Source organism: Urocitellus parryii, chromosome 3 (assembly GCF_045843805.1).
Source record: "Urocitellus parryii isolate mUroPar1 chromosome 3, mUroPar1.hap1, whole genome shotgun sequence".
Classification (NCBI taxonomy): domain Eukaryota; kingdom Metazoa; phylum Chordata; class Mammalia; order Rodentia; family Sciuridae; genus Urocitellus; species Urocitellus parryii.
Window position 1 is genome coordinate 8,243,015 of NC_135533.1, and position 13,467 is coordinate 8,256,481.

The following is a 13,467-nucleotide window of genomic DNA, read 5'->3' on the forward strand; positions in this document are numbered from 1 at the left end:
GAGTTATCTTCTATGACATTTTTCTACCTTCTTTAAAAAATAAGTTTTTGCTCTTCTAGTCCTCTATTTATACTTGGAAATAAAATCACTTTGAAATCACTTCCAAGAGGTAACCGACTTGAATATGGGGTGGGTTTGCCTGGATGTGTGATGCTGGGTAGGACCAAAGAAATCAAAGGTAGTCAGGAAGGACAAGAAGGCTCTATCTTTAATCTGAAAGCCTCTGCGAAGGTTGGTTCTGCACACCTTTCTTCTTCAAACCAGTTCTCCCTCCTAGGCCTGTCACTGCCTAGTGTCTAAGAAATCTCTAAATCTTAGAATTACTGTAAATTCACTTGCTTATGAAAATTACCCTGTACACTGTTAATTGGCATATGTGAGAAATAATTAAACAAAAATACACTATTTTAAGAAACTTATAAGGTATTTTCCAACAATATTTACTACTCAGGTAACAGGGATCATGTCATTTAAGGATTCTGAGAATCATCAGAACTGAATAAACCGTCTTGTGATTGTTAGACTAATATTATCCCCATGGATAATGTATTCCATTTCCACCCCTCACCAAGTCTCCTTTAAAAGAAGAGCCCAGGATCCCAAGCACATCTCACTTCTGAGATGGCCCACATTCTTCCTTGAATGTATCTCTACTTTCCTAAATAAATCACTATTGTGCCTAACTAATGCATCCTTAAATTCATTTCTGCACTGTTTGCCCACATCCCACTTGTCCTGAGTTGAGGTCCCCCGACCCCTAACCTCACCCCAGGAAATCCTCAAACCTCTTCCAGTGTCAATAATTTTAGAAATTGAGGTGATGCCTTTGTGTGAAAGAGATGACCATGACTCAAATGTGTCCTATAAACAGGAAGCTACTCTCTGGGTCCATTCTTAAAAAACCCAAATGGCTTCTTCAATAGAGTTAAAGCTCAGACAGGAGCCTGGGGTTAGCAGGAAGGCCAAGAAAGATCAGAGAGAAAGCCCAGAGTCTCATGTTAGCAATAGCTCTGATCCAGATGAGCACACTGTGGCCAGGGATTTGACTGGTAGCAGGTGGCTGGTGCATGGTGCTCTGTCTTTACTTTCCTTTTATACTTTCTGTAGCTTTTCTGGTTCCCTCCTGGTCACATCCTCCTCCTGAGCATTTCAATGATCAGCAGACACATTGCACTTAAACATTTAGTTTCATATTGTTATTTCTGATTTTTCTTTTCTGAACGTATTATCCGAAGAGGTTTTGTTATGAAGAAAGGTATAAAACATAGAATTCAGGGGACCATATTGTATATGCCTTTTAAACCAAAGAAACTGTAAAATGGTAAAAGAAAAATGAAAAGAAAGAACGAAAAGAAATAAAACTGTTTCCATCATGAGAAAATATGGTTTATCAGAAATCCACTAGCCTTTTGATTTGTTCAGAAACAAGAAAGAACACAGCTATTTGCAATATAAAATCAACGGGAATCCGGCTGGGCTTGTGGCTCAGTGGCAGAAAAGCGCATTTGCCTCACACATATGAGGCACTGGGTTCAATTCTCAGCACCACATAAAATAAATAAATAAAATAAAGGTATCATGTCCATCAACAACTAAAAAAGAATATTTAAAAAAATCAACAAGAATCATAACAAAGTGAATCAAGGATCACCATATGAATTGCCCTATGAGAAAATAAAACTGGGGTCTTTCAACCAGTCTTTTCCTATTTGTTCATTTTAAGCTGGTGATTAGGGTTTTCGATCTTGAGAAGCTTGTCTTGGGGTGTTTTCCAAAAGGAAATCCAGTTGCACTCCTGGAAAATTGCTTATTGGCTCAAGTCCTCCCAGAATTGGTTCCCACCCACCTGTTCTTGCTGCTTTGGAGTTGGATTGGGTCAAAGTCCCAATGCCTGAAGCCCAGAGCTGGTGCAGCTTCAAATAATGAAGAGTTTATGGGGGAGACTCTCTGCCTCCTGGAGCCCTTGTGCATAATCACTGTAAAGTGAAAGTAAGATTCCCCCAGAAGCCCAGGGTTTGAGTAATGAAGTTTCACCTAATGGTAAGAGACAAATTGTTTCCCGTGTAAAAGAAGTGCTAGCACAGGAGGTACCAGCCTAACTGTTGACATTAACATTTCTAAAGTGACAACAGAAGGGGGCAGCAGGCCTGGAAAGGTATGAAGAATCCAGAAGGCAGGCATCCAACCCAGAGAGTGGCAATCTTCAGTCATCCAGACCCCAGTGAAGAGAAATGTGGCCCAATATTTGTCATTACAGAAATACTCGTGTTTGTGGGACAGGTATTTTTTTTATATTTTTAGAATTTATTAATTTTAAACTATATATATATTTTGTACAGAATCATTTTTAAATCTGCATAATTTATGAATGGCTACATCAAGCTAATTAACATATATGCATGACTTCACATACTTTTATTTTGTGGTGAGAATACGTAAAATCTATTCTTAGCATTTTTTGAGAATACAGTGGTATTAACTATAGACACCTGGTTGTGCAATAGATCTTTTGGACCTATTTTCCTCTAACTAAAATTTGTATCCTTTCTCATCATTTCTCTAAGGCCTGCCAGCCAGTCTTGTGACTCTGGTCCTACCCTCCCTGTCTATGAGCTCTACTTTGGATTCCACATGTCAGTGAGATGATGTGCTATTTTTCTTTCTGTGCCTGGCTGTTTTCCTTAACATAACGTTCTGGTATTGTTTATTTGTCTTTTTATCATGTTGTCTTGTAAGTGAATCAATGACACCTGTAGGGGGAGTCGCAGCTAGGAGTGTTCATCTCGGGATCTGGGACTACAACAGAAATGTAATAGTTGTGTGGCTATAATTTAGTCCAAAGCCATGGTGCTTTGGTTTGATAGAGCTATGTCTAAGAGAAAGGAGAAGCACCATAAGAGCTTAAACACACAGGCCAAAACAAGGCACTACAACAATGCAGGGTCTGATCAACCACTTTCCCTCCAACACTAAGCATTACCTCCTGGATGGCTTGGTATGATCTTCAATCAGTCTATATTGACTGAATGAATCTCAGTTTGAGACTGAGACTTACGGCCAGGGTAGCTTGAGAGAATCTCCTGGGCAGAGTGCCCAGCCTGAGTGGCTGCTGTCCACAGAGAAGGTGGCCTGGATGCACAAAGCCAGCTAGAGAGTTAGCCCCAGTTTCTGACACACCCCCCCCCCTTTCCGTTCTTATATAGTTTCCAAGAAAAACAGAAGTCAGCACAGATCCATGTGGGGTCTGTAAACATGCTTATTAGATGGCTGGTGGGCCAGATGGAGGAGGTGGAAGGAAAGCACAGAACACACAGAGGTGGATTCAGGCCCTGGGTTTACCAGAACTGAGAGGGCTCTCAGATGTGCGTTGTCCAGAACCAAAGCTGAGACAGTGTCAGACAAACTGGGTCCGGTTGCCACCTTTCCCAGATTCCAGAGGCTGAGGCCAGCTCTAGCCAAGTCACATCCCAAAGCCAGGAGAAACAGCAGTGGACAGTGAAACAGAGCTGACCACAGGCAGGGGCATCTCCAGGGAGACCAGCAGGACCCTGGGTGGACACATGAGCAGAGCCCATTCCTCCATGGCCAGGTGTTGCATACATGACCCCCCCAAGAGTCATGCTAGGGGTCCAGGAGAACTCCCAAGGTGGACAGTGGCCCCAGAAGTGAGTTTGGCCTTTAGTTTGAATCCCACAGTGACTGAATACTTTTTTTAAAAAGTGAGGTTACAGGGCCTTTGTATGTTGACGTTTATTTATTTTTTCTGCTACTTACTAGAAATGTGGGCTTATAACCAAGTGAAGATTAATTTGTTTCTAATGAAAATGTTACATTTTTTTTTTTAAATCTCAGGACAGTTAAATTTACTTTCATTAATTTATTTTTTGTTGTGGTGTTGGGCATTGAAACCCAGGCATACTGAGCAAGCACTCTACCATATAACACTGGAAATTATAAATCTACTTTTATAGAAACTATGGCCTCCTTCAGGACTGATTTTATGAATTTTCCTGCACAGTCAACTTGGTTTTGAGATATCTCCCATCATATTTACCCAGATCTCATTTAAATGCTCTTATAAAAATTCATATACTTATTCTTGTCTTTTAAGGAAAAGCAAATCAAACTGGGTAGATATTGATGAAAAGAAACCATTGAATTAAAAAGTAAATACTGGGTTGTGTGATTATGCACTTCCATCCCAAAAATATAATGAAGACTTAATTGCTAACTTAGGAATAGGATCCAGTCTATTCACAATTTCTCAAGGGGTAATTTTGTAGGCTGTGTTTAAGTTGGGACATTTATCTTTCCTTTTCCACTCTCTGAGCTATCCAGAATATTTACTGGTTTTGTTTCCTAATATATTTACAGGGGAGGTGGACAAAAAAGAACAAAGAGATTCTAATTCTAATGAGTTACATTTTCTAGTTTTTATAGCCCCTTTAAAAGACATGCACAAAAGTAAACTGTCACAATAGGAATCTGCTTTGGCCTCTAAATGGCTTCTTAGTCCAATCGCTATGAGGACATCAGCAGAATGTAATTTAATGTATCCTAAAAGAATTATTGTTTCGTTCAAAGCCATTTGCACATTTGGGAGTCTGCCCCTCTGTGTTCTGATTCAAAAAGGTGCTGTGTTGATGTTAGATGCTGAGGGTGAGGAAAGGGCTTGGGCTCTAAGAGAACAAAACTTGACTCACACTGACTTAAATAAGCAAGGATTAAGTGTCCCCCGCCCCCTGCATATAGATCCAGCCAGGTGATCTGTGGTCTCCTGCCCATTCAGCCCTCGGCATCAGGAGTGTTTTAAACAAGGGTGCTGGAGGGACAGAGCCGTCAGGGAAACAAAAGCTTTTCCCAAGAACACCAGCATGGACCTGTGCTTATCTCTCCCCAGCCAGGGCTGTGCCACTTCGCTGCTCCTGCCTAAGATAAAGTGAAACACACCCCGCTGGCAGCTGAGCTGTGGAGGCTGCTTTAGGCTTGAAATAGAAACTGCAGCTTGCAGAGTAGACCGACCGCACTGCTCCAAGCCAACCCAAGCATGATCACCACCTTCTGAAGCTCAACTCCCTAAGGCCAGCGCCCTCCTGCCATACCTCCTGGGTGTGACCACGGAAAGCAAGTGCAGCAACCACGTGGGCCCACAAGTTCCCAGGGCAGGGTCTTCTGCAGCTACTCTTCAGGTGTACAGACCTGACCAATGGGTGCCAGGACTGTCCAGGACTCACTCCAGCCCCTGAGCACCCTGCCTTCCCCAACTCCGAAATGACCTCTGGTTCTTCGGGTGCCTCTCCCTGGGGGAGGAAGTGAATGAGCCTAAGAGGGTTCTAGGAGTGTGGCTAGAGTCTCTTGCTGTCAGATTTTCAACCTCATGTGGATGAAAACACAGTCGGAAATAGGAGCTGGGCCCGTGCCTAAAGATACCTGCTATAAGGAGTCATGGTGTCCGGACCCCAGAATTGGACAAAAGATGGTGAAGATGCAAAAAGAAACAGGAGCTTGTTTTCAAGATAACTTATCTTTCTTCAAGTAGCGTTTTAGCAATTGAAGGTTTGTTGAAAATCCTCCTATCTGAGAACAAATCACTGAGAGGTGAAAGCCAGAGACCTAGCTGTCCTGAGAGGCTCCTGCCCACCACCACTTTCTCCTCTGGTCCTGGGACTGCCCATGAGATGGGAAAAAAAAATACACCAAAGGTCCAGAGACCCACGATCACTGTCAGTCATGAGGACCATTGTGCAATCTGAAGATTCAGGCTTGCTCCATAGTTACATCCCAGTGTGTCTCCCCATTTCTACTTAGGTTTCCAACAGATGAACCTACTCACAACCAACACTGAATTTCTGACATCTTTCCTCATCGCCCCTTCATAGTACCACAGGCCTTCCCCATCTGAGGAAATAGAAACTCCCTTTCTTAGGTTGTTCTTATCAATGAATCCAGAGGTGTTCTCATTTCCTCTTTTTCTCCCACACCCTCTCTCTAACATCCACCACGACATCCTACTGACTCCCCTTTAATACACTCAAACCTGACCACACCTGTCTTCCTAGATACCAGGCCCCTGGTCCCGGCTGCCAGCACCTCTCTTTGCATTAGGAGAAGGCCCTTCTAATTAGTCACCTGCTTCTACCTTTCTTCCTCCCAGAGCCAGACTCCTGCATTGGATGTGCCAACTGCAGGGTGTCATTGCTCAATGGGAGCCCTCCAGTGGCTCCCGGGTTCCCTCAGAATAAATGTCAAATTCTTGCAATGAGCTGCAGGTCTGTAGGACGCAGCTCTCAGGGCTGTGCAGGTCTTCCTGCCTGCTGCTCTTCCTCTGTCCTTCCAAGCTCACCACCTGGTTTCTTCACAGATCCTTGGTCATGATAGGCAGCATCTTTGAGCTGATGATTCTCTGTGCCTAGAATGTTCTTTCCACAAATTGGCAAATTCTGTTAACTTTGTCAGGGTCGTGCATGAATATTTGGGGGTTCAGTGAGGTTCACTTAAGCTGGAACCAAACACCTTGATCTCCAGCCACGCCAATCCTGACTTTGCTCTATTTATCTTTCCCCCATAACACTTAGTCCTTCAAACTCATTATATTCATTTCAAAGTTATATTTGTCCCTCACCATGTGCCCTTCCTCCCCCAGTGTGTGAGCTTCAACTGTGCACAAATCTGTTTGGTTCATGGATTTCTCTCATGTGCCTAGAACACTGCCCGCTGTCTAGTGTGCAGTCACAAAGTAAGTGTTGAAGAAAGCGCAGTTCGGTAGCTTAGGGAACTTACTCTCTCCTTGTTTCACTGCTGTATTCAGCAAGGAAGCAAGTCAAGAAAACAAACCACTTGCAAATGCACAAAGAAAGAAAAAAAGAAAAACAGCAAAAATCATGGGGTATTCCAGTATGACACACAGACAAAACCCCTCAGCATCCTCCTCCCCCAGCTCTTCCCCTGAATTCTACTCATCAAGGCTGGTGCAGCTGCTCTTGTTGGCTCCAAACTTTTTTTTTTTTAAATCAGGACTGTGGCAGAGCTTTTATTTCTTTTCACTTCATGTTCTCATGTATTTTTTTCCCCCTCAAAAATAATTCCTCAATCAATCAAGCTGAAATTTGAAAGAAGAAAAGTAAGAAAGAGTCAAAGCAGGCTTCTTTAGTGCCTAATTGTGTAATTTAAAAATTAAGCAGTGGACACTGGGCAGCTGGAAGCTTCGGCTAATAAGGAGGTATCCTCTTGAGGGCCACTGCTGCAGGAGCACAGGCTGAACCTCCAGACTCACTGATGAGATGCAGCTGAAGGGGAACATGACCAACAGGCTCAGCAAGGCTATGAGTGTACCTATTGGTATGTGATGTGTGAAAGTTATTGCTCTTAAAATAACAGGACAAGCCGAAAATGATCTCCTTAATGGGCTTAGGAAATTTGTGACAATGTGACTATTTACCCCCAGCTAATCTCCAAGGTTCCCTTCCTAAAGGATAGAAAGAAATGCCCCTGTCCCCACCATCACAAGAAACTTGACACTGCAGATATTGGGACTGACTCATCTGGGGCGGGGGAGAACTAGATCTGCCCAAAATTAAAATTTGCATTCTCTTTGCCACGTGTTCTCTGTGTTGGTCTCTTTGCCAGAAGTGCCCTCCTCTATTTTTGTCATTTACCAAAGTCTCATTGTTTTTTTTTTTTTTTTTTTTTTTTTTTTTACGGGGGGAGGCAATTTAGATCCTATTGTCTCCATCAGAGTAAGACATTGAAATCTCAACAGCACCTGTCCTTCTCCATTAAAAAATTAATTGTGATGGCCAATAATGCGATATTCTGACTGAAACAGCAATGCAAGATCTAGCCTGCAAGTGAAGCTGAATGAGGTGACCTGAGTGTTATCCACAGGAATTATTATGTCATTAAAGTTACTGACATGGAAAAAAAAAAAAACTGGGTACTAAAATACTTGATTGCATTGTATAACTATTAAGAAGAAATAAAATTTTCCTATATAGAAAACAATTATTAAACTATGTAGAGAAATGTTTAATATCAGAAAAAAATTCTTTTTCATCTTTTCTTGCCTTAGGCAGAAATAATACCTAACCAACACATAATGACTCAAAAATTAGGAGTATGTTTCTATTAAAATAGATCACAATTCTATTTAAACATAAACTGTGTAGGATATTAGAATCATTATTCTCATACATATAATAGAAATACATACCATGTTATATCTTTGTCTTATTATAAATATACTTAGGCTTTAAAAAGTTAAATTCTGTGCCCACAATAAATTGTGATTTACCACTCACATGAACACAGTTTTATTAAGAATACATGGAAGAAAACTTACCTCATAATGTACTGTTTTATATATTTATGAGATTCATTTATCTGTGAATGACAGCCCCCCCAAAGATCTCAACTTAAATGTATTTTAGAGACAAGGTCTGCCTAGGAGTTAGAGAAGCTGAGGAAAGAGTCATATCTTATTTCAAAATTTAAGAAGATTTTAATGAAGTTTTATTTTGTATAATATAAAATTAATGGGATTATATTTCACAATAAGATAGACCTTGCTCAAAAAATTTGAAAATAGCTTAAAAGTCATCTTAAGTCACTAGGTTAACTTTAACTCACAGTTAGATGTAGTAATTTGTTGACAGACAAAACATCACAAAATGTAATCTTTTAATGTTTTAATGAATGACATTTTCAGAAGTATGTTAAGGTAGTATATACAACACTCTCAGAATATCTCATAGGAAAGTTGTTTCTTCTACATTGTGAGAATTCAATTAAGGGTTTTATGAAAAGCACTTTTCAAGTTTTGCAAAAATTTGAAACAGACTAGATATTGTAATATTTCTATGCACACATCTTGTAAACAGAAGGAATTGTTTGAAATATTTTGTATTAATAAATCCCCATTTGTCCAGAAACATCTTGTAATGTTTTATCTTTTTTTTTTTCTTTGCAGTGTCTTTGGAGGGGATAATATGCTGAGGTCAAATCATGATCGAGACAAGGAGAAAAGGTTCAAATGAAGTGTCAGAGATCTACCATAACCTAGATGTTGCTTGCAAAAGTATTTGCATGATGCTCATATTCTCTGAAGCAGACTGATGCACTAAAGTGACATTATGATACTCTCTCTCTCTCTCTCTCTCTCTCTCTCTCTCACACACACACACACACACACACACACACACATAGATATAATTCTCTTATCAATGATATCAATGTCACAAATATACTTAATAGGCATTGCAAGTGACAATTCCTAGTTCACCCATTTTTTGTTTTTCTTTCTTTCATTCTTTTCTTTTAAACTTTTTTTTCTGGGCATTTCACTTGCTGTACAACCAAGGAATGCCTTGGTAAAGTTTGTTCCACTGGAGGTAGGATGAACAGACTTACCTGTCTATGATGGCGCACATGTCGATGCTGACATTTGCAAAACTTCCCGGCTTCCTTTGTGCCACTTCATACAGATTTACAAGTTGGTCGTCCACTTGGATAAGCTGCATGCATCCTTGGAATGAAGGCTGAAGAACAGAGTGACTTGAGTTATTCATCTGGTTCAGAAAACCTGTGAAACAGAAGAAATGGAAATATTAACATCAGTGTTCGGCATGCATTACTCAGATCCTCGTGGGTGTGCTACCTGGCCATAGCTGTTGCACCCAAATGCTGGGCTTCTTGGAATGTTGCTTCATGGTGCCTGTCACAGAAGAGTGAGCTCCTTGAGAGTGTGAGGTGATTTCAGGGGAAGAAGTTCGAAATGGGACTATAATGGTGAACACCTGTCTCTGGGATCAGCTATTATTCTAAAGTTCTCTTTTGATGTCTTTCTTACTATGACAATTTCTCTGTCCCTCTGGCATTTCAAGGTCACTGTTACATGTCCTCACCTGAGCCTGACCTGAGAAGAAGACACCAAACTTCAGGTTTTCTCAACTATCCACCTCCTTTCTCTTCTACCTTCAGCATTTACTCCCATTTTCTTAACAGGGTTGATTGGGCCTTTCATTCACATGTCAGAAAACAATATAAATCAACAAAGTGGATTTCTTTTATGAGTCAATGTGTAACTTGATGCAAAGAGATAGTTGCATCACAAATGATTTCCCAATTTATAAAATGCAAAGGAACATTATAGAGACATAAATTCTGACAAACAACCAGTATCCTGTTTTGAATATCCATCTTGTAGAAGCTAACTACTGCAGTATGGTTCTTATAAATGATAACAGACCTGAAATTAAAAGAGACTGAACACTGAGACAAAAAGAAGAAACCCCCAGTAAATAGTGTTGATGTTACAAGGGAGTGGAGAGAGTAAGAGTTTTATTGATAAATAACTTTAAAGTAATACTGCTAAGCAATTACAATTATGCTTTTTTTAATAGACAAAAGTTATAATTCTATTACACAGAGAATTTGTAGGCCATCGGGAATGATTTTGCTAGATTCCATTAAGTGTCTTCAGAGAGTCCCCAAAGTTTCCACTTTTTCAATGGTCCCTAAAATACCAAATTTGCAGGCTTGAAGAATTGAAAATGTACTAATTAGTCTGCTTTTGAATCTGAAGTTATTTATAAATTCACTTCATCCAATATTATATTTGTAGGGGAAAAACCCATTTGTACAGAATGGGTTAGAACAACATATCCCATTAGAAAAATAAAAGTGAATTTTCAACAAAAACAAAAATGGGCCATTAAGAAATTTTTGAAAATGTCCTAGTCTCTTTAACTAGGAGTAATAGTATAGTATAATAGAAACCTCTTTTCCCACTTAACTAACAAGTGCAATATTTAAAGTCTAATTCTGTTATTTGAATCTCCTTTAAGGGTTAACCACAAAGATATATATTCTTTTCCATCAATACAGTACTATATAAAAGTAAGATTATATTTAAATTAACTTCTTGACTTTAAAAATCAGAGGCTCCATTTCAATATCAATATATGTTTTGTGTGTGCATGCATGTGTGTGGGTATTTTCTTCTGAGTCACATTTTTTTTAAAAAAATTTGCATTGATTTAGTCCCTTTAGGAAAATGCTGATTAGAATAGTTGTATGTACACATATGATTTTCAATTGTTTAATCAAGACAAAGTTGAATGGGGCTTAATGTCTAAACTTAGTAGAGAGAAAACATCCAGCTGTAACTTTAGTAACCTCTCAGAACAAGACTATCATTTGTTTCTGCTCTTGTGATTACTTGGGTGTCTCTGAATGTCCCCACTAACTTTGTGAGATTCCAAAAAGAGTTGATATATTTGGGGGAACAGTGCTTCTTCAGCAAAGCAGCTGCACAAACACTGATCATTATAAATTAGGCATAATTAAGTTCACAAAACAAGGCTTTATAAGTCTCCCAGAACAATGTTTTGTTTGGTCTTGATAATTTTCAAGTTTGAAATTGTCAAATCCTTTCATTTTCCTATATAAGGTATATTCTAAGAGAAGATAATTATGGGACAAAATACTATGTATTCATTAAATATAAGGTTATTAAAAATTAAAATAAATAAATAAATATAGGGCTCTTTTCTCTCGTATTATTATTTAAGTTTCTAACATGGATTCCCTTTATTCTTGCCCACCTAGTATCTGCAACATTTTGTAGACCCCTTCCACCTTTAATTAGGGATATCCCCTGAGGACAACAGGAAATTACATGAAGTGGCAATGTGTGACACTTCCAAGGCTGGTTTCCAATTTTGACTCCATGATTGCTACCTCTGGAAAATCACCACTATGCCATTGAGCAGCCCCATGAAGAGGTCCATGACAAGTAAGAAAAGACAACCATGGTTGTAAATTTATTGGGGGGGGGTATTGATTAGCTATGGAATAAGAAATAATGAGTATGTTGCTTAGTACTGGAAAAAAATTGTATCAAAGTCCTAAAAATGTGGTAGCAATGTAGGGGCTGAGATATGCAAGTTAGCTGGATGGATTTTAGAAGAACTGTTGGTCAGAATCCTAATCATTCTTGAGGAGATTTTTAGTAGTAGCTTAAAGGAAGGCAAGACAATTGTTATTGCAAATGGGAGAAAATTTGACCTGTGCTATGTTGTGGGGAGAACTTTAGCAACATTGTTGTCTATGATAATATGGAAAGAAAAAAGATTTACTAAATTATGTATTCCATCTGAGGATATTTCCAGGCAGAGTATTAAAGGTACTATCTGTTATTTTCTTTGTGTTTTTAGTAAAAGGAAAGAGAGAGAGAGAGAGAGAAAGAGAGAGAGAGAGAGAGAGAGAGAGAGAGAGAGAGGAGAGAGAGAGAAACTAAGGAAGAAATGCTAAATCTAAGGAAGCCAAGACCTGATGGACTTAATGTTAAATGTTATTTTTATAATCACTCTATTCAGATAGCAAACAATGTGAGAATCAAGAAATTCCCAGTCAATGATTAAATACCAGGAAAGCATTATCTAACAATGGTAGAAAGATATGACTGTGAAATTCATAAAATTCATTAAGACCTCAGAAAGACATTAGGTGGCATGTCAGAAAGCAATCCACTTATACAAAAGAATCCTCTCAGTAGCTTATCGGTATACCTAGCACATTTACACTTTAAACAATGGAAGTTCTAATGATTTTAATAGACCTTAATAGACCAGAAGCCCAAGGAGGGGGAGAGTTAGTTTATCTTTATGATATGATAGATATGGCCTTTTTATTTAATGGAGCAAATTTGAATAACATTCATTAGAATCCTATCCATTTTTAGGGGAACTCTATTGGTAGTACAACCACCAACTTGTACTGAATGGAACAGAGATGGTTCAAAATGGAATGACTTTGAGAGCCCCAAACTTCTATGTGCAGGAAACTATAGTTACACATACAGACTGCAAGATATATACGAATATGCATATATGTGTGTATATGTGTGTGTGTGTACGTATACACATGTTGACGGGAAATTTATTAATTCTTGCATACACACACACACACACACACACACACACACACATGTGTGAAGGATGTCTTAGAGTAGCAGAACTAAGAACATGAAGAGCAGAGCTAAGAGTCATGGAAAACCATTTCAGAGAAAGAGGAGGGTTGAGTCCTAATCAAGAAATAACCAATCTATGCCTGGCTAGATTTCAGAACTGATGTGGTCCAGGACATCTTATTCTCCTCTTTTGAATCCAAGTGTACAAATTGGTTTCTTTTTGCATTTCTTACTGGTGTAGTGCACATTGGGCGTGTCTGTTCACGTGTCTTTAGAGAACCCAACTTGAATAGTTGTATTCAAGTCACTGAACCCAAACAGCTTTCTGTCCTCTTGGAACTCCCTAGGAGCTTCATTTTGGTCTGACTTGATTTGGATTTTAGGCAGATGCTCTAATAAAATGTAATTTTAGAAGGCTTTTGGAGAAGATGAATGCACTTTACACACTGAAGAGACATGAATCTTTGTGAGCCAGAGGGTGAAACCTGGCAAACAACATC

The 13,467-nt window shown here is 39.2% G+C and overlaps 1 protein-coding gene across 1 annotated transcript in view; it reads right to left on the minus strand.

The window, feature by feature from the left end:
- Window positions 1-13,467, minus strand: part of Cntnap2 (contactin associated protein 2) — a 1,300,648-nt gene that overhangs the window by 801,378 nt on the left and 485,803 nt on the right. Inside the window, exon 10 of the mRNA XM_077795886.1 lies at window positions 9,406-9,577. Within this exon, the coding sequence (XP_077652012.1) occupies window positions 9,406-9,577 (172 nt within the window). The remainder of the gene's footprint in view (window positions 1-9,405; window positions 9,578-13,467) is intronic.